This window comes from Micromys minutus, assembly GCF_963924665.1.
Source record: "Micromys minutus genome assembly, chromosome: 6".
Classification (NCBI taxonomy): Eukaryota; Metazoa; Chordata; class Mammalia; order Rodentia; family Muridae; genus Micromys; species Micromys minutus.
In genome coordinates this window covers 2,942,250-2,969,263 of record NC_137975.1, presented here as the reverse complement: position 1 = coordinate 2,969,263, position 27,014 = coordinate 2,942,250, and the positions used below count along the sequence as shown (strand labels likewise).

The 27,014-nt window shown below is 44.3% G+C and overlaps 1 protein-coding gene and 1 pseudogene across 3 annotated transcripts in view; one reads left to right on the top strand and one right to left on the bottom strand.

Annotated features, from left to right (window-relative positions):
• Window positions 1-8,335, bottom strand: part of EDEM3 (ER degradation enhancing alpha-mannosidase like protein 3) — a 55,861-nt gene extending 47,526 nt beyond the window's left edge. For both annotated transcript variants that reach the window (XM_080917681.1, XM_080917682.1), the window contains exons 1-2: window positions 7,995-8,335; window positions 3,745-3,790 (exon numbers count right to left, since the gene is read on the bottom strand). In XM_080917681.1, the coding sequence (XP_080773807.1) occupies window positions 3,745-3,790; window positions 7,995-8,155 (207 nt within the window). In that variant the 5' untranslated portion in view covers window positions 8,156-8,335. The remainder of the gene's footprint in view (window positions 1-3,744; window positions 3,791-7,994) is intronic.
• Window positions 8,154-27,014, top strand: LOC308421681 (tubulin beta-2A chain-like; annotated as a pseudogene). The gene is made up of 4 exons: window positions 8,154-8,381; window positions 8,704-8,803; window positions 22,232-22,639; window positions 25,753-27,014. The product of its transcript is annotated as a tubulin beta-2A chain-like (transcript).

The following is a 27,014-nucleotide window of genomic DNA, read 5'->3' as shown; positions in this document are numbered from 1 at the left end:
AGTAAGTTCAAGACTCTGTCTCAGAAAAAGAGGAAAGAATAAAGGAATTCTCTCCAAATTGTTCTATTGACTCAACACAACCCCAAATAAAAGCTGGTGACTGTTCCAGTAGAAATTGGCAATACGGTCTTGAATTTTACATAGTAATGCAAAAAAAACTAAAATAGCCAAAAACAATCCTAAAAAAGAAAGACAAAAAACTGGTAATTTCACACTGCTGAGCTGAGAATGCATCACAAGGTCACAAAAGGTAGGCCAATTGACACTGGTCTAAAGGAGCAACAAACAGACAGAACCTAGAGAGACCCATCCACCCACACACACACACACACCATACACACACACACACACACACACACACACACACACACACACCATACATACACACACACACACCATACACACATACACACACCACACACACACACACCACACACACACATCACACACCATACACACACACATGCCATACACACACACACACCACACACACACACACACAAAATCAAATTATTTCTTTTCACAAAGGTGTCAGAGTAACTGAGTAGAAGCAGGCCGCTCATTACAACAATACTGCTATAGTAACTAGACAGTCACACATAAAAAAACCTGTAAGTCAACATTTATCTTATATGCAAGAGTTAACTCAAAATGAGCCATAAGTCTAAGTGAATAAACTAAAGCTATAAAAACACTAGAAACAAGAAGTTTGTTTGTTTTTAGAAAACTATAAAAGCGTGATTTTTTTTAATAAAAATTAAATCAGACATGATCACATTTTAAATTACTTCTGTTTCAAATATCACTGTTAGAAAAATTAAAATTCAAAGTTCAAACTAAAAAAAAAATCCATAAACATGATAAAGGTTTCACATCTAGGTTATAAAATAATTTTTACAACTCAGCAATAATAAGACAAAGGACTTGATTTTACAATGAAAAACGAATGTAACAGATGCTTTTTTTAAAAAGACACATGAATATAAAATAAATTCATGGAAAGATTTTCAACCACATTAGTCACCAGGAAAAGTGAAACACTCCCACTCCCACTAGAACAGCTAAAACGAAAGACTTAAAAGTACCAGTCCTTGAGACGGCAGTAACAGCCACACTGCTGGTGGGAAAGGCAACATGAGAACTCTGGCAGTCGGCTCTGAACTCAGACTCCCTTACAGGAGACCTGGTACCCTTCCTAAAGCACGCTGGTCTCCATTACTCTTTCTGATGAACAAGTGATAAAAAGAACACCTAGTGTAGCTTCAGGGAAAGACAATGTCCTAGACCAGTGGTTCTCAACCTTCCTACTACCTGACCCTTTAACACAGTTCCTGATACTGTGCTGACCTCCAACCATAAACGTTTTTGCTGCGACTTTGCAACTGTTGCTTTGCTACTGTTATGAATTGTAGTGTAAGATATCTGATATTTCTGAAGGTCTTAGGCAATACCTGTGAAAGGGTTGTTTAACCCCCAAAGGGATCTCAGCCCCCAGGTTGAGAACTACTGTTCTAGAGACAAATGCCTTGGAACTGTTTTCTAAAGGTGACTAAAATTTATGTTGTGCATATGTTGTAAAATAAAATTTTAAAGGGGGAGTAGATGGACATAAATCTGGAACTCCAGTGTACATTGCACTTAAAATTTAAAATAGGTCTTACGGCTTAATAATGAAAACTGATTAGGTGGGTGTGATGGTGCATAGCCCTAAGCTTAGCACTTGAGAGGTTGATGCCCACGTTTGAGGGTGATTATAGAACTAGGAAGACTCTTCCAGTTAGAGGGAGGTGTGCTTTCCAACTCTTTCCAATATCATCTGTGATATTCACAAGTCTACAAAAGAACATTTTTTGCTTACAACAGTTTGATTGCCCAGAGTAGCCATGAGAAACCCTGAGAATCAACTATCCTAGGAAGGAATGGCCCTGATACATATCATTTCATCATCTGTATTACTGTGCAAACTTAACTCAGTACAGACATAAAAAACCTGTTACTAGAAGCTTTAGAGTAACTATGGTCTAGGGCTAAGCAAAATTATGCAAGAACTGCCAAACTAAACACCAAATTTCATGTGATATGGGGAAAAGAGAAAGCCATCTGTGCAATTAGTTCACTGAGAATAAACCAATCTGATGGGACTAGAGATTTGTTAGACAATCATTATAATGTTAATAACCGTGCCAATACACAAAAATGACAATATGTCTCATGATAACTCCAAGGATCACACAGAGGTAGTAATCTTCCCGGAGCTAGCAAGATGTTCTATCAAGAAACAGTCCACGGAGAGTCTTGTATTTCATTAGCAGATATAAAAATGAGCCCAAACAGTGTGTGCCCAGACAGTGACACAAGTGCAAGCTGTCAGGACGCTCTCTGCTCAACCTACAAACAACTGCATTCAGACTTAGATGAACTGTAGGGGAGAATTTTCCTCCTTTCTGGTTTTTGCTTGGTTCTGGTTTTTTCAGATAGGGTCTTAATCCTGGTGAGCCTAAACCTTGCTGTATAGACCAAACTGTGCTGGAACTTGCAGTGATCCTCCTGCCTCTGCCTTTCAAATGTTCGGATTAGAGATGTGTGACACTACATCTTACAGAAGAAACCTCCATCTCTGCCAAATAATACAGAAGTAATGTAATTACTGGTCGAGCTTACATATGGCACTTTCGAATACTTGCCAGACACTAGCCCGACGAGGCAATCTGTGTAAGATGAAGACAGACTTGCCTGACTCCATTTATACAGATGACAGAAAAGGCTCTGAGGTCAGGTGGACCTCATCACATCTTAACCAGGCTGGTAGGTGGCAGAGCCTCTGAGGGGTATCCTCTTCCAGATCCCAAGTCCATGGGCCTAACTATTTCACACTGCCCATGTTTAGAAAATGCCATTTTCTTCCCCTGGGAGCCAAGAAGATTTAAGGATATGTGGTAGTCTGTAGTGTGCAGAGCAGACTGAGGAACAACACTGCACACAGCTAGTGAGAAATGAGGGCAAACGCTCTGCATTATTAAAAGCCTACCGAGTAGCAGGCACTGGACATTTAACATAGGTAGCAATACAAGGAAGTATATGGATCCTGAAATCCTCCATAACTTTCCATTTTAATATTAAGTTTTTTCTTTACTTTAAAAAGGCAAGATGTATTAAAATAATCAAATGCAAAAAAAAAGCTTGATTTCATTTTCACAAGAATTCAATTTAGTTCTTTAAAAAATATTAACTAAGTACTTTGGGTGCTCATATGCCATCCTAAGCACAAGACATATAAAAGATGACTTTATTAAAAATTAAATACAAAGAAAGGTTTCTCCGTTTTAAAAGGTCTATGGTCTACAACAGTCCTCTGCAATTTCCCATTCTACAAGACCTGACTCAAAGGAGTTAACCCTCGGGTTAGGATCTAAGTGAATAAAACCACACGGAGCTGCTGTGTGTGTGTGTAGAAGGGGTAAAGTATTAAAGATACCACACTTTATAAAGAGAGGCTCCTAAGGACTGGGAGACGGCTCAGTCAGGAAAGTGCTTGTCCCACAAGCATGAAAACCTGAGCTCAGATTCCCCAGAACTCACACAGAGAGCAGACACGGCAACCCATACCAGTGATCCCAGAACTGTCCTGCTTTTTTTAAAGCTGTCTTTAAAAATATACATTAGCAATTCAGGTTTCAAAGATTCCCAGCTAACCGTGCATCGCTCGCTCTATAAACAGCATGCACAGAGGAGCGTCACACTTACCATATAGTTGCCATACGCATGATCAAACATTTCCAGGACTTGATTTCTGTGGAAAAACAGAGAGGGAGAAAAGTTATGTATATTCTACCTGCTGTACTTCAGGAACATCCCTCCATCATAAAAGCACACTAAACGTACAACAAGCTAGGACGCCACAGAGCAGCAGAGAAACCCTTCCTACTTCACCACAGGGAGCCGGGCCAAGCTTTTGCTATTCCTTGTCCTAACAATCTATATAAAACTTCTGGTTTGTTTTCCTAAGAAAGCTATTGAATGGCCCATGCCAGAATGTCAAAGAAGAAAATCAGGTCCTGAAAAAAACACTCCTGCTATTAACTAATGGTGTAACTTCCTTTTGGACTGGGGTGTTTCTAGATAAGTCTCAAAGTAACAGTTACCAGCACCCTTTATTGCCTTCTCTACATAATTTACTAAGGGAAGGGGGTAATACTACTATTACTTTCTCAAGCCTTTGCCTTACCCATTAAGCTGAGTAAAAGCTGAGTAAACGCTGAGTAAAACATATACTGTGTTTGTCTCGTTTCCAAAAGATACATTTTCTAATGTACTCTGCTCTCTTAAAAACACTCTCAAAAAATAGAATTCATTTCAAAAGTTAAAAAACAAACAAACAAACAAAACTCTAATGCTCAGAAGTGAATTAGAAGAGAAACTTCTAACTTTCAGGAGGCTAGGGCTGGAAGTTGACAGGTTTAAGATCAGCGAAGGCAGATCCTTAACGAGGAAGCAGAGAAGGGAGGAAGAAAAGGAGAGACTTGTATCAACCTCTGATCCAGCTGTTTGAAATAGAGGTGTCAGGTGCCCAAACCACACAAGTCTCAGAAACTCTGAAATAAGTCCCACATGAGGTATTCTCATGACCAGGGCTTGAGTGTTATTACAAAAGCTAGTGGGAGCCAGACAGGGCCAAATCCAATAGCCAGCAAAGGAAAACAGTGAAACACGTCTTACTAACTCTTCTCTTCCCCAAGTTCCAGATGCTAAAATGAGGCATAGGAAAGTAGTAAAGAAAATGACTGGCTGTATTTCCCTTCAATTATACTGTCATTTTCAGTACAATGGAAGACGAAATGCTGATAACAATAAAGCTTGCAGGCGGAAAAGATCTAATATGCAGACTGTAATGAGCGGGAAGGTCAAACACACTTCATTTCGGTGACCTAAGTAAATCCTGACAACTTTTATGACTATTTTAAAACACGTAGCCATTAAAAACAAGCCCTTGGCTAGCAAAATGGTTTGTTGGGTAAAGGCACTTGCCATAGAGCCTGCAAATCTGAGTTGGATCCCAAGAACCCACATGGTGGAAGAAGACAACTGACCCCTGCATGTTGTTGTGTGTTAATTGTGCCATGGCATGCTTACACACCAGCAAATGTAATTTTAAAAAGTTTTTACTGTTGTGTTAAAATATTGTACATTTGGGGCTGGAGAGATGGCTCAGTGGTTAAGAGCACCGACTGCTCTTCCAGAGGTCCTGAGTTCAATTCCCAGCAACCACATGGTGGCTCATAACCATCTGTAATGAGATCTGATGCCCTCTTCTGATGTGTCTGTGTGTCTGAAGACTGACAGTGTACTCATAACATAAGAATAAATTTTTAAAATATATTTTAAAAATTGTACATTTACACAGATCCAGAAAATGTCAGAAAATTAAGCACGATCTCGGAGAATTCCTCATCTTGCAAATGATAAAAACCTCTCAAACAGCTGCAAAGTGAAGGCCCCACAAAACCTGCAAGGACTAACATAAAAATGGGATACACTAACTTTTCCTTCCCTAAAGTAGAATAAATGATTGACTAATATCAAGAAGGGAACTCTCTTGTCTCTGGGAACGCTGCAGCCTAGAGGTCGGTCACAGGTTAAAAAACCTCTGACTTGCTAACCCAACTTTGAGAACTGTCAATTTTCCAAATTATGAGTAAATTATGATTGCATACGAGGGCATACTTGCATCTCTGCAACAACCAGCAAGTCCCATGACATCAACTTCAAAGTGGACCTAGCCACAGAATGGCACAGTGACTGTATTCAACCGTTAAAAAGTCTCTATGGTTTTATATCAACTTAGCAACTGTATAAGAAATATTGGAAAGCCGGCCCTCCCTCATTTAAGAATGTTTTTCATTACTAAATTATTTCTATAAATGATTTTCTAAAGTCACACTGCCTCCCGACATCAATAGTGAATGCACTGATTTATATTCTGTTAACTAAAAATATTAGCAAAATTGCTTATCCTGAAAAACATTTTTCTGTGAAAGATAAGACTACATAAGATCCGATATTTGAGTGCAAGAAACTGAGCAACTGTTCACAGTTCCAGTGTGTGTGTGTGGGGGATACAGTTCCAGTGTGTGTGGGGGGGATACAGTTCCAGTGTGTGTGTGTGTGGGGATACAGTTCCAGTGTGTGTGTGGGGGGAATACAGTTCCAGTGTGTGTGGGGGGGATACAGTTCCAGTGTGTGTGTGTGGGGGGATACAGTTCCAGTGTGTGTGGGGGGGATACAGTTCCAGTGTGTGTGTGTGTGGGGATACAGTTCCAGTGTGTGTGGGGGGGGGATACAGTTCCAGTGTGTGTGGGGCGAGGGATACTGCTTGGGTTTTTCTGAGACTAAACCTGGGGCTGACAGGCCAATGACTCATATAAAAATTTAATAAGAATGTCAAAGAAAATATTTGCATCCATAATAGAAATACCTCCCCTCCCCCCCCCCAAATCTTGAGGAAGTACTATACTGTGCAGACTGTGAGGTATGAGATCAGACATAGATTAGAAATACAAATGTAACGAAGAACCTTGAGTCTCAGTTTCTTCATTTGCACATGGAGATAGCGTCCACCATGTGATCTAACAATTTTAGGGATGGCATTGAGTTAAATGCCAGCAGAATGGGAACAACGGTAAAATGTCACAAAATAGTACATTAAACCTATAAAGGAATAAAAGCAGGATACTGGAATTCACTGGCAATTTTGTTTGAATAGCTGACACTTCATCTTCTCTTCCTCACATTCTTATTTGCTCTTTTATTAAAAAATTGGTAGTTCTTCTTCAATGACCGAAATAAAGAAGCATCTACATTAGAACCTAATGGGTCCACTTCCCTTTCATCTTAACATTGTGGGTTAAGTTACCTTTTTCCCCCCTGAGTTCAGGCAACTGTTTTTTTTTTTTTTTTTTTCTTATAAAATGATATGTTTTCTACTTCTATATTACCCCACAACTTGCTTTTTAGTATGAGCATCCCAGAGCCTGGTCCACTCTTTCAAAATGTACCCTTTATCTACACTGATCTCTAACAGTGTCGATTTCTATAGAATAGATTCCCTAGAGAAGGAAATGAATCCAAGAGCAAGCACAATTTAAAATCAGGAGTTGGTGTCAGCAAGTCACACGATTTACATTCCCGCCCAGTTTTCTCGCGTCTTCACTAGCCAATTCTAGTGTTCTGTGCTTACTAAACGGAGGAGCAAAACCCACCCACCTCGCTGTTTTAATAAGCATCTCTCACAAGCAACTCGTTCCGCTGCCGATAGGCACGCATTTCCTCTCCCTTCACTTAACTTCACGGTTTTGCCAATTTCCAGAGATTCCCCACTTCGTTAAGTCATTTGTGCCCCTTCTGATGTATTAGAATTACTAGATTAAATGGCTATAAAGGGTGTTTTGCAACCCTTTTAAGACTCATAAACTACTCTAAGGGGTACACTTAACCGAGGCCATCTGAATAATATTAAATCACCTGCTCCATTTCACAGATGCGATGTAGGAAAGAAAACACAGCAAGGGGGATAGTGAAGCCAGAAAAGTTCAAGTTCCAGTGAACGCCCCTTTTCCTAGAACAGGTGTAAACATCGCAGCATTTTCCCGCTGGGAGCTCACTGGGTGAGACTTCTAACCCTGCCTCCGCCAAAAGGCGCCCTCACAACTCCGCTGCCCAGGCGGCAGCCCCTCCACCAGCCCCTGACATGGCAGAGGCGCTGACACACAACACATGTCACAGGCTGCCCAAGAGACACTCGACAGCCCCCGAGGTCACGTCCCGGGGATCGGCTCCCATCCTCCTGGACCCTGTCCACCGCACCAAGGTCCTCCAGCCTCACCAGCTGTTATAGTCACCACAGAAAAACTCCACTGTGCGCCTGGGGCGCAATGACAGGCACCTCCACTGCTGGCAGCCTCGCTAGGAAACCCACCCGGACATCCACGCAGCCTTACCCAAGCTTCTGCTTCTCTTCCCTACTCATGGGCGCGGCCCCTGCCGTGCACACGGACGTGGCCAACATCAGACAGAGCGCGGCCGCCGCTGCCACCAGGCTCCATGACGCTCGCTGGGGGACCCGGCACCCACAGCCCCGGCGGCCGCCGGCTTCGCTCATGGCCCCGCGGTTCCGCGCACGCGCAGCTGCTACACCCGCACGGTGGGCCACATTGCGGGCTGCCGGCGGCGAGGAGGCTGCGAGCCGTGTCGAGGGCGGGCTGTGGGGTGAGGCTGGCGGCCGCCGGCGCCAAACTGTTTGCCGAAGCCACCGAGCCGGTCCCCAGCGCCAGCGCTGCCACCGCCCTCCGCCCTCCACGGCTCGGAGCACCGCCCCCAGCTTTCCGGTGTCGTAGTCTAGGAAACCGCCTCCTCAAGGCTACTTCCGGGTAGAGCTGAAGTGGGATAGCCTCGGGACCAATGGAGACAGTGTCGGAAAGGGGCTGGCTGCAACTACAGGACCGGGCATTGGCCAAGAGAAGCGGGACGTGGACAAAAGGCGGGACTGGGCAGGGAGCTGTCCCTTCGACCCACCTCCGACCCCAGGAATTGCCACCTAGGGACTACTTGTCCCAAAGTGCACCGCTTCCTCCGGCTTGACTACAGCCCTATGCGCAGGCGCCTTGCTGAATTTCTGCCTAGTAGCGCCCTGCGTTCTGGGACTTGTAGTCCCATCCTGTAAAGGCCACGCAGGTTCCAGGCGTTCTGCGTTCCGCAGGACCTTTGGCCAACCCTACCTCGTCGGTGGGCTGCCCAGTCCTTGGGACTCGTAAGTTCTTTACCATTCTCTTTCTGAAGATGTTTTTTTCCTGAGAACTGACAGAATGAGACTTGTCCCCAGGTTGGTAGCGAATGCCTTGGGGAACAGGGGGAATATTCATCTGCCCTCGAAGAAATGACAAAAACAAGAAAGTAAGCAAATGAACAACAGTAAAATGACTTGAACCTTTGACGACTGAGCCATGTGAGAGTTTTACTTCCGTTAGCGTATATATTTAACTCTAATATGTATATATCATCCATCTTGAACTTTTGCACAAAGGCTTGAGGAAGTTAGCAAACACTAATCTCACTCCAGGATCACACCTCTTTCAGTAGCCCCAGCAACTAAACAGGACCCTCAAAATGAAGAAGGGCAAGTAAAGCTAAGGACATGATTAATAATAGTTATTGTAAAAGCCCATGAAGGAAAGAAGTGTGCAATGCAAACGTGACTTTTTCTTCTTAATTTAGTGAAGACTAGATGTTGTAATGAGTTGCAATGGCTGATTGGCAGGCTGTTGGTAAAATGACAAGCAGGTTTCTCTTGCAAAAGCACATTTCTTCCTTTTGTGCTTCTTCAGCAGGTGGCTGCAGAACTGAGGAGCTTAGATGTGACCTCTGTGGTCACAGTAAATTTCATATTTGTTCATTCAGCAGTATTGAGCTCTCTGAAACCTCTTGCTTTTAAAGCCTCACCACTGAAGCCTGATCTCTCTGACCATCCCGGTTACAAGATAACCTTTCTTCCTTCAGTCCTCTTTCCAAAACGCAGGTGTTTCCTGACGGTTTTATTTCAACCCCTTTGCTCTTTGGACTCTCGGTTAGGTGCAGCCACCTTATTCCTCTGATGGATTTCTAGATTTATATCTGTCCTGATCACCAGCCTTACATTCAATTTCCTTTCTATCTGATCCAAGAGAAACTCAAGTGTAAAATCATTTAATGCTTCAGAACTGTTTACTCCTCTCTTCCTTCTTAGTGTTCAACCAGTGGCTAAATAAGCCAGCTCCATATCTCTGCCATCTTTCAGACCACCGCCTTTCTAGTCCACTTTTGCTTAGTTCCAGATCTCATTATTTCTTTGCTGAACTGTTGCAACAGCCTAAGTGATTACACCCCACCCCAGTCTCCTCTCTACTGCCACAGAGCAAACATTCGATTTGCAGACCCTCTGAATTCCTCCTCTCTGCCTTCGGCCTGCCCCTGCCCTCAAGTTCTATGCGGCAAGGAAATAAAGTCTCACACCATGTCCTTCCTTTATCTTTGCTATTCTATCTCCTCTGTTATTCTGTAACCTTTGCCCCACGCCCACAAACCATTAAGACTTGGCTTAGATCCCATCCCCACAAAACAGTCTCTAAACCTCGCTGAGAGCTCAAGCCCTGCTCCTTCCTGTTCTTCTGCCGTACCCTGTGTCTTAAGTGCAGTTTTACTTGCATTGGTTATGATCCTTTGAGGGGTATTAACCAGCTTGTTTCTAAAGAACCAGATTATTCTAAAATGCCTAGTGCTGTGTCTCCCCCACTATACATGTTCAAGAAGTATTGAGCATACTGTTTTCTTATTCCTTCATTTTTTTTCACTATAAAATAGAAATAATGCCTTTCCCTGTACTCATATGGATGCTGTACCCAGGAGCTCATTTCTGAATAATGTTTATCCCTTTTACAAACCTGCAATGCTGCCAACCCGGATCCTCGTTGGCAGTCTTAATGATGAAGTTAGCTAAGTAAATAAATACCTCTGAGTTGGTGTGGATGTGGCATAGAGAACCGGACAAGCCAAAGGTCAACACCAACCCTCTAGGATTTGAAAACGAAGAACAAAGACCGTAGAAAAATACCTAATGACTTTCAGATGTATCTTCATGTCAGTTATTTGAAGTGGCTTATTGACAATAGCCCAGTCGGCTTTACTACTATGGTTACTATCATCATCATCATCATTATCATCAGCATCATTATTAGCCTTCTTGATGTCCTAATCATAAACACTTCTGAGTCTTTGGCTCATTAGTGATCTTTTTAAAGAGACAACTGAAAGGAAGCCCTGGCCTGAGTCTTTTCTGCATTTTTGCTCGTCTCTGAGCTACACTACATTTCTAAAGGGCATGATGAGCAGCCAGGACACATTCTTTGTTGACTCACTGAATAGTAAAGCTCCTTCTTCTCCCTACTGTGGTTCAACTTCTAGCCAATAGGTGAGTCCATTTCTCATTAACCTCTGCAAAAATCGTAAGTAGGGAAAATCTGGTGTGACCTAAAAAGTATTGGAAGTTAACATTTCTGAGCCAGAGATTCCTATTCATGATGGAAACACACTCACAAAAGTACATTTCAAAGTGGATGCCATTTTAACCCTTTAATGGGAATAAGGATTATTAGGTAATTGGACTCCTGGGTAATTTTTACATTGTTAGCTTTAAAACTTACACATGAGCAATCTCTTTAAATGATACAGAAGTTAACTTGAAGAGCTTGGAATTGTATAGAAAAAAAAAACTAGTATTAGTGGAAAGCACCCAAGGGGAATAAGAGAGAAAGACATTTTAAAGAATGTAAAACAGATTTTTAGATGTGTCGATCCCATTGGAAATAATAAGGGCAGTTTATAAAGGGGTGCCCTTTAACCAGCCAAGAGTTTGTTTACACAGCGTAGTATCTTATGCAAATATATATGTGTCAGAGGCTACGAAGGACTGTGGACACAAGGGAGAAGCTGCACTTCACCTCTATTATGACTCAAGGAGCGTCCCGGGAGACTGAGAGCAGCTGCCCCTGCAGGTCTCATACACCTAAAGAACAGTCTGGAAATGGTGGTTGTAGCCTTCCTCAAATGACTGCCCAACCTTCTACTCTCAATATTCCCATCAGCTGACAATGTGGAATTTATAGGACCCTTTTCTTCTTGTGAACTCAAGCCTGTGTATATTAAATCAAGGCAACATTTATTCTGCATTTACTTTAAAGCTCCAGAGGGTGTATTTCATGAGAAGTGCTCAGTAAATATTATGGGTTGTCTCCTGGAATAGCTGGCTATCTTACCCAAATTCCAGAAGGGGAATGAGGAATTCAGATGAGTCACTGTCAGCAGTGATTTGAGACCTTCAGAACACTTCGGATTGCTCTCAGCAATTTGTAGGCAGCAGTGCCGACTCCTGTGTCATTTGTAATGATACAAGATGGAAACATTTGTTCTTTTAGTAGCCATTTAGCGTGCCCTCTCTTTATCAGAGGTGAGGCCCAGTTTTCTTTGCACTTTCTCCAGCTTACAGCCTCATTTCGCACCAATACCATTCTCAACAGTTAAAGAGTAGCCACAGGTTTTAAATTAGTACTGCCCAACAGCTTCCAACTCCGGCAGCACAGAGACCAAGAATGATGGTTCTGAGCCAGCTCTGCTACCTTTGAGTCATGTTCACATAAGCCAACTATTACAGTTCTTTGTGTTTTAGCATTTCTGCCGGTAAAATGAGGCTGACTTCACAGCACTTTGGGAAATGCTCGTGACTTGGCATCTGTACCTTCTAGGGCTCTTGTGGAGATAACAAAATAGTGTGTGCGTGCAATAAGTAGAAAAATTCTCAACAGCTCAATAAATCGTAGTTACTGATGTTTATCATTGGTATGGAATAAAACAGAAAAGCTGCTATGATGAAGGTATGAGTCAGGGGTGGGTGTAGGTGTCCACAGCCCTGGGTCTAATCTCCACCACAGATTCACGGCCTTGTTCCGCTGACTGCACCCTCCCTGTCCTAAATTCTAATCCTCCTGGACCTCCATTGCTACTCAGTGAACCACAGATTCTTCCATTGGAGACCTTGTATAAGATGCGAGCCCCATCCCTGTTTTGGAGGGAATGTGCATACCTACAAATGTCTGGCACCTTTCCTTCCTCGGAAGATGTGGCCTCACCTGTAAGGCGTTTAAGGTTGTAAGAGGGGTTGGAGACTGTATGGTTAGAAAGTCTTGTGAGCGTTTGGTCTACATAATTTTTTTATTTAAGATTTTGCATAGTTTTAAAGATTAAAAAGATTTTGTGTGATTGAGCATTTGCCTGTCTGCATATATGTCTGTTCCCATGGACATCAGAAGAGGGCATGGGATCCCTTGCAACTGGAGTCACAGATGGATGTGAGCCACTGTGTGGGTGCTGGGAACCAAACTCAGGTCCTCTGGAAGAACAGTTAGTGATTTTTAACTGCTGAGCTATCTCTCCAGCGCCCATATGAGAGTTTTTCCCTTAGTCTTGTATATATGTGTTGCATGCTTGTGTGTGCATGTGCACGCACACACACACAGGTGATTAATCTTGTGAAATCAGCTCACCACTTCCAGATACAGGATTTGAACTTTAAACCTTGAGAGATGTGGTTTTAGATACCACCTCCCTTTTAAAGTTCATCATCTTTTTCTCTGCGTCAGATAATGAGCTGTCTTAGGGTTTTACTGCTGTGAACAGACACCATAACCAAGGCAAGTCTTATAAAGGACAGCATTTGATTGTGGCTGGCTTACAGGTTCAGAAGTTCAGTCCATTATTATCAAGGCAAGAACATGGCAGCATCCAGGCAAGCATGGTGCAGGAGGAGCTGAGAGTTCTACATCTTCATCTAAAGGCTGCTAGCTGAATACTGGCTTCCAGGCAACTAAGATGAGGATCTTAAAGCCCACACCCACAGTGACACACTTACTCCAACAGAGCCACACCTTCTAATAGTGCCACTCCCTGGGCTGAGCATTTACAAACCATAACCTGAGCTATGCACCACGATACAGATAAAGACTGGTGGATTTTATTGAATATTTGCACAGGTAATTGATAAGCAACTTTTACCTTCAGAGCCTTCCTAGCCTTTCTGTGGGAGGCTTGCAGTCAATCTGGGCTGGGGTTTCCCAGATCCCATGTGTCCTGTGCTACTTGGGATCATTTCCAATCCATGTGAATGCCTGTCCATATACCTCTACCTTGTGCCTACTCCTGACTATTGAACTTTGAATAGAATGTAAATAAGATCCCTTATACAGCTGAGACCTGGATAGAACACTTATATTGTGTAGAATACAGTTTCTCAAATATTCAGTTTTAGGTTTTATTTTTCCTGATGTAAATTACCGAGGATTTAGATATGAAGCTGTTTCTTTTAAAAGTGTTGAATAACTGTTACACACACAGTTCACACTGGCTAGTTTTCTGTGAATTTGACACAAGCTAGAGGCATTTGAGAAGAGGGAACTTCAATTGAGAAAAATGCCCGTATCATAGGGCAGATATATGGAGCATTTTTGGTTGTTGGTTGGTTTTGCTTTTCTAAGACAGGATTTCTCTGTATAGTCCTGGCTGATCTGGCTGGTCTCAAACTCACAAAGATCTGCTTGTCTCTGACTCCTGAGCGCTGGAATTAAAGCCACCACATCACAGATGCATTTTCTTGATTAATGATGGATGGGCACGTGCCCAGCACATTGAAGGTGGTACCACCCATGGAGTAGTAGTAAGAAAGCAGGCTGAGCAAGCCAGTAAGCAGCACCCCTCCATGGCCTTTGCATCAGCTCCTGCCTCCAGGTTCCTGCCTTTAGTTTCTGCCCTGACTTCCCTAGATTACAAACTGTGAAAGGCAATAAACCCTTTCCTCCCCAAATTGCTTTTGGTCGTGATGTTTGTTTGCTAGTTTGTTTTGTAGTAGTTTGTTCTACAGCCGTAGAAACCATAACTAGGACACAGTTTCATCATACAAAACTACTAGCTGGCTTTCAGCAAATAATTATAGCAGCCGGATTACAAGAGTAGGGAGAAAATTAAGTATTACCTGACCACTTCGTAACCAGTTAACAAGACAAGCTTAATTTCTCTTGGCAGGCAACAACAAGGTGTCACATACAACCTGTGTGAGTTTGACTAAATCCCAGGTTCTGTTCTTTTAAAATCACAACCAAGGCCTGAAACAACCATGAAACACACCATGAAACAATTACTCAGGCCAAGTAGAATACACAAAAGCCTATAATTCCAGCTTCAGGTCTCTGCCAACACCCTCTCCTGACTTTTTCAGGCACCTGTGCTCACATATACCCCTACATGTTCCCCTCACATACCCCTCACATGTATTCCCATATATACCCCTCACATGTACCCCCACATGTACCCCCACATGTATCCCCACATGTACCCCCACACATACACATCACTAGAGTAAGTCTTTAAAAAGAGGGGAAACTGGAAGAGATCTGCACGTTGAATTGGACAACCAGACACACTCTGGGCAGAATTTCTTACCGTGAACCTGGATTTGGTTAGACCCATTCTCTTCCTTTAAACTGCAGGAAGGTTTTAGACAGTGAGGGGTGAAGCTCAGAAAAGAGAGAGAAGGGAGAACCGCGAGTCAGAGTTAGTTAATGTGGTCAGCAAGGGAAAAGAAGTTTCTTGAGAAAGAAAGCCAAATGGAGTACAATATTGTGAGAAATGTGTGCCTATTTGACTCTACATCACAACTCTCCATAATAAAACCCTTCCCAAAGGCCAAGAAGTAAAAAACATCTTCTAATAAAATTGCTTTCTACAATTTAATGAACAGTAATAAGAGCTTACTGTTCACTCTCAAGGATTGGAAATCACCATTAAAATGAAAATATATGCAGAAGATTATTTTATTGCAGACTCTACTATGAAAATGGTTGTGGAAAAGCTCCTTTTTGTTATCATTTGCTAAGACAACACTCAGTATACGTAAGTACTTTAATCAATATTTACTAAGCCAGGAGTGATACCTAATACCTCTAATCTCAACACTCAGAAGGCTGAGGCAGGAGGACCACCACAAGCTAGAGGCCAGCCGGGTCTACACAGAAGTGGGTTCTAAGCCAGCCAGGACTCCATAGTAGGTCCTGTCTCAGACAACCACAAATAAGTGAATGAATGAATGAATAAATAAATAAAAAAATAAACAAATAAACAAACAAATAAATACTAATACAATAAGCTTAATGTAGGTGGGGAAAACACGCACTGGGTATGTGGTGCCCTGATCACAATGGTAGCCATGGGCTTGTTTTCACCGAGTAGGTAAGAGACTGTTATCCTTTCTCATTTTCCTTTCTTCCCGAGTCTAGACAAGCATTCCCTCTACCCTCTACTCTAGTGTCTGTTTGCTTTCCATGAAATAATCAGGAAATAAAATAGTCCTGCATGGCAGACTTTGTTTTCATCCGCTAACAGTATCTCTAAATGCTATTGTGCGTGTCGTTTCCTGAAGAAAAAGTAAGATTCTGGGAGCCCCTCACCTCCCCCGTAGAGGAACTAGGTCTCAAATCTATACAGTCTAGCTTGGAGGCAGCATTCAGCCACCCAGTACCTGGCATCACTGTTACTTCCTATGAGTTAACTTACTCCTTCTCCTCATGGACGAAAGCAAAACTCTAAAGTTTATTTAAAGACTTGGCTTGGGGCTGGAAAGGTGGCTCAGCAGTTCAGAGCACTGACTGCTCTTGCAGAGATCCTGAGTTCAAATCCCAGAAACCACATGGTGGCTCAGAACCATCTGTAATGGGATCTGATGCCTTCTTCTGGTGTGTCTGAAGACAGCTACAGTGTACTAATATATAATCAATCAATCAGTCAATCAATCAATCAATCTTTAAAAAAAATAAAGACAGCTTTCTGCTCTCATATTTAAAAAGAAAAAAGTGGAGGCTAGAGAGACGACATTAATTAAGAACATGTCTTATTCTTGCAGAGAACTGGGGTTTAATTTCCAGCACCAGTGTGGTGTCTCAGAACCATCTGTTAATTCTAGTCCCAGGGGATGCAATATCCTTTACTGGCCTCTAGGGGCACTGTATAAATGGGGTGGACAAAATGCATGCAGATTTCCCACACGCAAAATGTTGAGATCAATACAAACCTTATACCACTCAGAATATTTGACATGTAAGATATTCACACTGCCTCTAAATGATGTTTTTTTTAATGATGAACTATTATTAGCTCCGTCATGAACTATTGACCCTCCTCTCAATTATAAGGCTCCGTGTCCAGAGATGGGTCAGGGTGAGATCTCTCTGATAGGGTTTAGGATAGACACCGAAAGCACAAAGCCACCAACGTCTGCCACCAGCATAATGCAGATAAACAGTGAAGAGACGGTGGGGGCAGGTAACACTGCCAAATTTAATGACCTTAAACTCAAAGGACTGTCCCGCCTTTCCAAATCTCCTTTAATGGCTACTGTGTATTAGGTCTTCAAGGGTGACAGTTAGGAACAAGATCCTAGAGGAACCGCTGACAGTTATGCATGTGGTAAATTAATAAACTTTGATATACTCCTGTCACAGAGACGCACTTTTTCTGACCAAACTCTGCTTCATTTCTGGAAAAGACAGTCAGATTTCAGTTCTTTCAGGAAATCTGTACCTAGCGCTGCCCCTCAAGTTAGTAGACAGTGGGCAGAGTTAAGGCGTCCCTTACGTCCCTCTCAACAGTGATTGCTCATTGTCCCTGTCACACTTGATCAGCCTTTCCATTTGTTCGATACTCGAGGCATTCAGCAAACATTTGTTGTAAGTAGCAGTTTGGGGTGAGTCCCTCCCATCTTTATTACTCAAGCAAGTGGATAAATGATTGTGTCACTCACTACAGTGGAAACCATGGGATGAGTGGCCACAGCGGGGAAAGGGTCGTTCAGCTGGGGCATGATGAATTTGAGGTGCTTGTTTGACACAGAAATCTCATTAAAACAAAACCAAAATATGTGTGCAAAAGACCTGTAAGGGGTAAAGGGGAAGGGTAGAAAAAAAAAAAAAAAACAGAGATTAAACGGTGCCCAGACAAAGCATTATGTGACAAAGAACCTCAAAAATGCCACTGTGCTTGTTTTGTGTTAGCATCCTACAGCCAGACCTGGGGCCTGCCCTGAAGAGTGGTTTGTAGACCTGGCAAGATTCCATTGGAGAAAACTATTTTTTTCCTTTGGGAGTGGTTGTAGCTTCTGGGTTAGGGATAGGGGCTTCCCCTTACCCTCTCAGGGTTGGGACCCTACCTGTGCAGGGCCTATGTATGCTGTCCCCGTCTCTGTGAACTCATACGTAAGCCAGTCCTGCTGCGGTTAGAAGACCTTGTTTGCACCCAGTCTGCCTCTCGCACTCTCCGCTTCCTGTCCTGCATAGCCCCTGATCTGCGGGGAGGGTTGATAGAGGCCTAGGACTGCCTGTTCCAAGGCCTCTCGTGCTCTGTACATTGTCCCGCTGGGAGTTTGGTGCGTTCCCATTCACTGCAGGAGGAAAGCTTCTCTGATGATGGCTGATCTGTTGGTATAGCAGAGAGTCACGGGGAATTCTTTTATTGCTACATCCCTTTAGCAGAACGGTTGTATTTCATTTTCCTCTAAGTCCCTGGCCTATCTAGTCTCTGGTTCTTGGCCATGGGAACAGCGTCAGGCATGGGTTCATAGAGGGGCCTTAAATCCAAGCAGAGGGTGGCCGGTTCCTTCCACAGCCTTTGTTACACCAGTGCTTCAGCTTGTCCTGCAGCCAGGACACCACTGCAGACCGCAGGGCTCGTAGGTACTGGTGGCATGTAAGACACTGTCCTAGTCAGGGCATCTATTCCTGCACTAACTTCATGACCAAGAAGCAAGTTGGGGAGGAAAGGGTTTATTCAGCTTACACTTCCGGATCGCTGTTCATCACCACAGAAAGTCAGGACTGGAATTCAAGCAGGTCAGGAAGCAGGAGCTGATGCAGAGGCCATGGAGGGATGTCACTTACTGGCTTGCTTCCCCTGGCTTGCTCAGCCTGCTTTCTTATAGAACTTAGGTCTACCAGCCCAGGGATGGCTCCACCCACAATGGGCTGGGCCAGGGATGGCTCCACCCACAATGGGCTGGGCCCTTCCCCCTTGATCACTAGTTGAGAAAATGCCTTACAGCTGGATCTCATGGAGGCACTTCCTCAACTGAGGCTCCTTTCTCTGTGATGACTCCAGCTTGTGTCAAGTTGACACAAAACCAGCCAGTACAGGCATGTACTTTACAGTACCATGAACACCAGTCAGTAGGGGTGGAAGATTCTAGGTAGGCACCAGCTCGACTTCTCCATATTCCATGAGTTGTATAGATGTAACAACCCTTGGACAACTCCTTTTAATTTAAAGAAATATACCCTAGGTGCCTGTGTCATTTAATACTAACAATCTGCTTAAAGCTGGTCATCATAGGAGCTTTGTAAAGAAAAAGAAAATGTCCTGGAAGGAAAAGACCCCAGAGATATCAGCTTGTACAAGATGATGGGTGTCAGCTGGGAAGTAGTGGTACCCTTTAATCTCAGCCCTTATTCGGGGGACCGAGGCAGGTGAGTCTATGTGAGTTCGAGGCCATCCTAGTCTAAAGTAAGTTCCAGGACAGCCAGGGCTACACAGAGAACTCTGAGTTGGTTTTTTTGGGGGGTGGGCTGGAAGGGAGATATGGTGAGTGCCTTTATTTATTTTCCCATTACTGTACGCAAATACTCTGACTAAAGCAGTTTAAGGGAGAAAGGTTTGTTTGGCTTATAGTTCCAGGTTACAAGTTATCATGGTAGGAAAACCACAGCAGGTGGAGCCAAGAGAACGGTCAGGTTTCATCCAGAGTCAAGAGTGGAGGGCAGGGAACGGGCACACACTCATTTTCAGCTTGCCTTTCCCACCTTCTATAATCTAGGACCCCCAACTCATGGAACAGTCCAGCTCACGGTTCAGGTGGATCTCCCTGTGCAAGGCAATTGCTATTAACCATCACAGAAAGATTTAGCAGTTTAGCTGGTGTGTGTGTGTGTGTTCAATTTTAAATGACATTAGACTCATTTCTGTTGGCCAAGTGCTGATTTAGAAGCTACGAAAGAGAAATGACAGACAGCTGCATTTACAAGCTTACATAGGCCTAAGCTAAGGCTATAAAGATTTAAGCTTTTCCACCTTAAAATTCTTTAGAGTCCAAATCAGTGAAATGTTCAGAAGCGAATGGGCAATCCAGGGCCCGTGGGCAAACCTGTTCCACGATAGGAACGCAGGCCCTTGTTTCCTCAGCTGAAACGCTTTCCGTGATGACCAGCTCACCAGTGTGGAAAAGCCCCCAGGCTATCCGAAGGTCAAACAGGAAGGGAGAAGGCAAGCAGAGTCCTTTTTGAGGGATGTCAACAGGAGAGCTGTGTCTCTTTCCTCATACCCTTTCTGAATGGATACCATGGAGTTAGGAATTGGTCACACCTAGTTACAAGGCTTGAAATTTGATTCTCAGCGAGCATAAATGTGGCGAACCTCAAGTCCGAGGCATTCTGTGACTTGGAAGGAGAAGCGGTCTCAGGGAGTCGCTCAGTTGTCGAGCCAAGTCCCTGTTTGCTGTCCTCTGCCATGCCTGCTCAGTAAGGTGCAGGAAGGGATTGGTGATACACTCACAGATTTTAAAAGAAAAGATTCATTGCGAAAAGCAATACCATGGAAACATTATGACTCATAGTTTGTTCACTGAAAGTCTGAGCACAGCAGAGAAGAAGCGGGTCGTTGGAGAAGCGTTAGTGTATATAACACCCATCCCGTTTACCGGGGAAGTCTTTCATCATCAGGGCTTCCCCTCCTTTTCTCCTCGGCCGGACATGCGCAGAGAGGATGTGTTGCCGGAAGGGCTACCGGCAGCTTCCCTTGTGAGTATCCAAGTCCCATGGTGGTGACAGAGGCAGTTAGCAAACAGTACGGTTATTTCCTGCTCCACCTCTGGGAACAGAGGGGTCTGTTAGAAGTTGATAAGAAAGCCTAGCAGCTTGCAAAATTGTTTGATAAATTTAATCATAGTTTTTTTTTTCTTTTGAGAGAGGGAGAGAGAGAGAGAGAGAGAGAGAGAGAGAGAGAGAGAGAGAGAGAGAGAGAGAGAGAGAGAGAGAGAGAGAGAGAGAATGGAAATTATTAGTCAACCAAAGGGGCAAGGACGTGTATTTGCTAAACAGAAGTCTTTCTCTGTCATCGTCTTTCCCCTGGGATGCCGGGAACCTGGAGTTTAGAAACCAGTTATATGGAGTTTTTCCTTTTTCGTCCCTCTCCTATGAAGCTGATGGATGGTTTCATTAATGATACACGGTAGAACTATGCAGACCAGCAGAGTGGTCACTAAGGACAGGTGGTCGTTGAGCACTTGAAACATGATTAATTTTAAGTGCAAATATACTTTTGGATTTCCTCTCAAGAGACTAGATTTTAAAGACTTGTTAGAAAGTATAAGATGGGGCCACTGATGTGGCTCAAAAGTCACCTGCTTCCAAGCCCAATGTCCTAAGTTTGAGTCCCAGAACCCATTTGGTAGATGCTAGATCCCTAAGATTGACCTCTGCCCTCTCCGCTGTGCGGTGGTGGATGATGTCAATATACAACAATGTGGGTCCAGCCTATCATTGGATGAGAAGGAAAGGTAGGCGGGAAAAGTCTAGGAAGGAGAGAGGAGGAGGAGAAAGCAGAAATTCAAGAGAGGGCAACATGAAAGACAAGAATGTTTCTCATATCTCTCTACGGGTGAGGTTGTTATGAATGCTTTGTAAGGGATGGAGTTGTACAGGATCATTTGACTTATCTAGGTGGGCAAATTATATCATACCAACTGGATCAGAGTATTTTTGGTGTGTTCTTTAATGTGGCAACTTAACTGAGTTCAAAGAGGGTATGGTGGCAGGACACACAAAGTCTGTCATGGGATGTGTGTGCGCAAGGCTTGGCAACAACACACCAAGGGAAAGTGAGTGAAAACAGCCCTCTGGGGTGGTTGTGGACCACTAGGGACAGAAGCAGCTGGGGCGGGTGGAGTGGATCATGCCTGGGTCATAAGAGGGATCTGTGAGTACTTAGTGGTAGCTTGGAGCCACTGAGATAAAGATGCTCCGCAGTGCCATGTGGCCCTGCAGGTGCTGGCTGTAGTGCTGGATAAAAGGTTATCACTTTTTAATTTTTACAGCAACAGAACCTATTGAATATTTACCTTAACACTGTGGCATATGCGTGTCCACACGCGTTCACACACTTCACAAAATGAATAGATTAAAATGTAAGTTTGAAAGGGGGTAAAATAATGGTTTCTTAAAACAATTAACTGAATGATTTTAATATTCTTATAACAACACATGAGAGATAAAAAAAATCAATGATTAAAAATAACCTCAGTTAAAATAAGCAGACATCCAAAAATGATTTTTAACATTGGCTAAGTATTTAAAGGAACCCTTTAGGTAGATTGGGTTACAAAACAATCACCACTAACTTTTACCTGTTTCTTTTTTCTTTAAATGTGAAATAAATTGAATTTAGACGATGCAAGATTAAGTTCTGTTGGGCAATCCTGATTTAGGAAGCACAGAAGGGAACCAATAGATGAGCACCTTGGCAGGTGTGACTGGGTCTACTCTACAGCACTTCTCTTATTGTCCAGAGAACAAGGTGACTGGGTCTACTCTACAGCGCTTTCCTTATTGTCCAGAGAACAAGGTGACTGGGTCTACTCTACAGCGCTTCTCTTATTGTCCAGAGAACAAGGTGACTGGGTCTACTCTGCAGCGCTTCTCTTATTGTCCAGAGAACAAGGTGACTGGGTCTACTCTACAGCGCTTCTCTTATTGTCCAGAGAACAAGGTGACTGGGTCTACTCTGCAGCGCTTTCCTTGTTGTCCAGAGAATATCTTGTGTGTTGTACAGATGCATCGCCTGCCAAGTAAAAAGTCTGTGGCCTATAGCTTAGGCAGGAAATTCGGCATAGGGCATCTGGGAGGCAGAGAGAATTCTGGGGTAGAGCCAGATGTGGGAAGCTTCACACAGGAGGATGTGAGGAGACGGAGCACAGGTGAGCAGAATGTAGGTTAAAATGAATGGGTTATTTTAAGTTGTGATCTAGTCATACTAGAGCCTAGTTATATGGCCAAGGCATTTGTAAATATATTTTGGGTCTGAGTCTTAGTTCTGGGAACGTGGGGCTGGGCGGTAGAACCATCTACATTTGTCCCAAAGACTATAAAGATTTTTGATTTGCTTCCCTAAAATCCTTTAAACTGCAAACCGATGGAAGGCCACTGCTAGCACCTCCAGGGTTATTGGTGTTGGGTTAAGCTTTCTCCAAATGGCAAATGTTCAGCTATTCTGCTTAATACTTCTGCTTCCGGAGGGTTCAGGAAGTGGTCCCTGGCTCTGTTGCTTTTAAGCTGGTGGCAAACCTGCACACCTTGGGGACTTCTTTCAGCTGATGAACTCATATAGAGGTGACCTCTATGTGAAGTTTTATAACTATTTATCATGTTGTGTGTTGGAGGCATTGGATACCCAAACTCCGTGGTGCACACATGGAGGGTGGTGGATAGCTTTTGGCTGTGGGCCCATCCTTCTTTCTGTTTATTCTTCATACTTCAGGACAGATGGGCCATGAGCTTCCAGCCCAGCCTCCTGTCTCCACCCCCCAATCTTTCTGTAGGAGTGCTTCATATACAGATGCGCACCACTACTTTTTAAGAACAGCCAAACTTGGACCCAAAAAGCCATAACATGCTTCAATTTCCAAGATGATGGCTAATAAAGAGCGTGATTTATGCCTGTGAGAGGTGACATCGTAGTTTCAATCTAACCTGACCCCAAGGAAAATATAATAGCTACCCCCAACCAAAAAGGAAGTCCGAAATCAAAGCACTGGCCACGGGCACGCGCACGCATGCGCACTCACGATTGCACAACTTTGCTTTCCTCTTCTGTGTTTTAAGGCCCGTCTGGATAATCTGAAAGGATCTCATCTTGAAATCTTCAATTCAGTTATGTCTGCAAAGATTCTTTATGCAGACAAATGTGGCTAGGATGTTAGTAAACAGTGAAGGATTTGTGCTGCCGCCGGGAACCATATTGATTTGAGGTCCACGGCCTGTGTGCCTGTGTGGATGTCCGGGGTCCACGTGACCACTTGAAACCTGTGGCCCTCCATGAGCCAAGCTGCAAAAGAAACAGTCCAGACAGGAAGCTATTGGAAAGCCGTTTAAAACTGTGGAGAAGACGTGAAGTTGCATATATACTCGTAGGGATATTATGTTGAGAAAAAGGAATAAAGGGGAGGGGGCAGGGAATCATAAATTAGACCATAGCATCGCACACTAATATCCTGAAAATGTTCTGATTTGCGGGACACCTGCAATTTCTAAAAAGCCAGGAAGTTTGAATGTTGTTCTGGGTTCAGATAAGTTTGGAAACACTGCCACCTTTCCCTAGCTATAGCTAACTGGGGATAGACAGATGCCTGCTCCAAATTAAAGCTTGCACATTCTCTCCCCCAGGGGTTTTGAGCTGGGATTTATTTATCTCGTGTATTTGTGTATGCGAGAGGGTCAGTGAGTACGTATGTGCCAGGGCTGTTTCAGAGGACAATCTGCCGAACTTTGTTCCCTCCTTCTATCACGTGGGCTGTAGAGATCAAACTTGGGTTTTCTGGCTTTGCGGCAAGAGCCTGTCCTCACCTGCCGAGCCTTCTCGATATCCCAACCCTCTTCTTTCTGCCCAAGGTTTAAGTAGTTTTGCTACATCCTGTATATCTTTGGCTGAGCCAGAGAGATTAGCCTCTTGTGTGGTGCATCTTCTAGAGGCATTTAAAATACAGCGAAGAGAAAAATGCTAATAAACAAACCAAAGAGGCCTGGGGATGTGAATCAAAGACGCAGTGAGGAAGAGAGGGAGCAAACGTCCCATGAACTTTGCGGCTCCTCCGCACCCAGCACGGGTTAGGGCGGCCATGCCTGTGATCATCTGCACAGTAATAAAAGGAAAGGTTTGCTTTGGCTCGTAGTTCGAAAGGTTTCAGTTCCATGGTTTGTGGGCTCGATTATTTGGGGGCCTGTGAGGCTGGAAAGTAGGGTACAGGCACAAGGTGTTCGCTTCCTGGTATCTGGAAAGCAAAAGAAAGTAAGAGGAGGGGCTAAGGGTCCCCTCCATGGCAGGCCCTCACTGTCTCACTCCCAGCAGGCTCCACATCTTAAAAGTTTCACCGAGCCTCTAAGGAATACCACAGGCTGAAGACCACACCCTTCAGACATTAAGATGTGAACCTTTTAGGGGACATTTCAGATCCAAACTACAAGGAGATAAACAGGAAGTGTAATAGTCTCCTTTCTCAAAGCTTTTACTGCAACATGATAGCTTCTGGATGAATGCTTTTCAAGGCATGTCTCGGTGGCAAATGTTTGTAAGGATCACCAGTTTTAATTAAGTGTGGCGAAGTCACTACCTCCATAAGTATTCTGTAACTATGAGGAGAAAGAGATTTAAAGGCATATTCTTCCCATGTTTATGGGTTTTCTGCATTATAAAGAGTATCTTTGAATGTTCATAGCAATATTAAATATAGAAGTACTGAACTAACATACAATGTAAACCCCTACCAGTTTATATGTTTAATCTCATCTCCTTAAAAGACTCAGTAACTTTGTCTTAAAGTAACCTTCTTGGGTTTTGTAGCTTTAAACGTTATTTGGCAAACAAACAAAAACAAAAACTTTAGACACAAAAAGATAAGCAGGTGAAAATTTTATGCTGGGTGTGGTTTCGGGACTTGAAACACTGTTGTGCTTTGGGAAATGGGCTAAGCTGTCTGTCTTAGCAGACCGGCTTGGGAGAGTCCTCGGGAATACACAGCTGAGAACACAACTCGGGCATTTCCTATTCCCACCTGGGCAGTCTGTCATCTTGCCAGGTTGGGTGTCTGGGTTCCCATGTTAGGAGGGGGCCAGCAAAGCAGCAGCTTGGCAGGGGCCTCACAGAAAAGATCAGAGGCAACAGCAGAATGCCATTCACGTTTTAAAAGCATATTACTCATTCCTCAAAAAGTCCACAAGTTGCTCAGCCCGTCGGTTCCAGGTGGCCAGCAGTGGGTGTGGAAGGGGAGGATCACCAGACCCAAGGCAGCAAGAAGCTAAGGAGGCACCAATCGAGAGATCGTGCACACTCAGGCTGGCCAGTGTGGCAACCAGATCGGTGCCAAGTTTTGGGAGATCATCAGTGATGAGCGTGATACCGACCCCACTGGAAGTGACCATGGAGACAGTGACTTGCAACTGGAACAAATCAATGTATATTACAATGAAGCAACTGGTAATAAACACGTGCCTAGGGCCATCCTGGTGGACCTGGAGTCAGGCACAGTGGACTCAGTCAGGCCTGGACCATTTGGGCAGATCTTCAGGCCACACAACTTCGTGTTTGGCCAGAATGGTGCGGGAAATAACTGGGCAGAGGCGACGGCACAGAAGGTGCCGAGCTGGTGGGCTCTGTCCTGGATGTGGTGAGGAAGGAGTCAGAGAGCTGTGACTGTCTCCAGGGTCTCCAGCTGACACTCACTGGGGGGAGGCACTGACTCAGGCATGGGGACCCTCACCCAAGGTCTCTGACACCGTGGTGGAACCCTATAATGCCACCCTCTCCATGCACCAGCTGGTGGAGAACACAGATGAAACCTATTCCATCGACAACGAGGCTCTGTATGACACCTGCTTCCGCACCCTGAAGCTGACCACGCCCACCTATGGCGATCTCAACCACCTGGCGTCAGCCACCTTGAGCGGAGTGACCACCTGCCCGCGCTTCCCAGGCCACCAGAACGCAGACCTGCGCAAGCTGGCTGTGAGCATGGTGCCCTTCCCACGACTGCACTTCTTCAGGCCAGGCTTCGCACCCCTGACCAGCGGAGGTAGCCAGCAGTACGGAGCCCTGAAATGCCTGAGCTCACCCAGCAGATGTTCGACTCCAAGAACTTGATGGCTGCCTGTGACCCACGCCACGGCCGCTACCTGACCGTGGCCGCCACTTTCCGTGGCCACATGTTCATGAAGGAGGTGGACGAGCAGATGCTCAACGTGCAGAACTAGAACAGCAGCTACTTCGTGGAGTGGATCCCCAACAACGTGAAGACGGCCGTGTGTGACATCCCTCCCCGTGGCCTCAAGATGTCAGCCACCTTCATCGGCAACAGCACTGCAATCCGGGAGCTGTTCAAGCGCATCTCGGAGCAGTTCACGGCCATGTTCCGGCGCAAGGCTTTCCTGCGCAGGTACACGGGAGAGGGCATGGACGAGGTGGCGTTCACAGTGGCGGAGAGCAGTATGAATGACCTGCTGTCTGAGTACCAGCAGTACCAGGAAGCCGCGGCTGATGAGCAGGGAGAGTTCGAGGAGGAGGAGGGCGAGGATGAGGCTTGA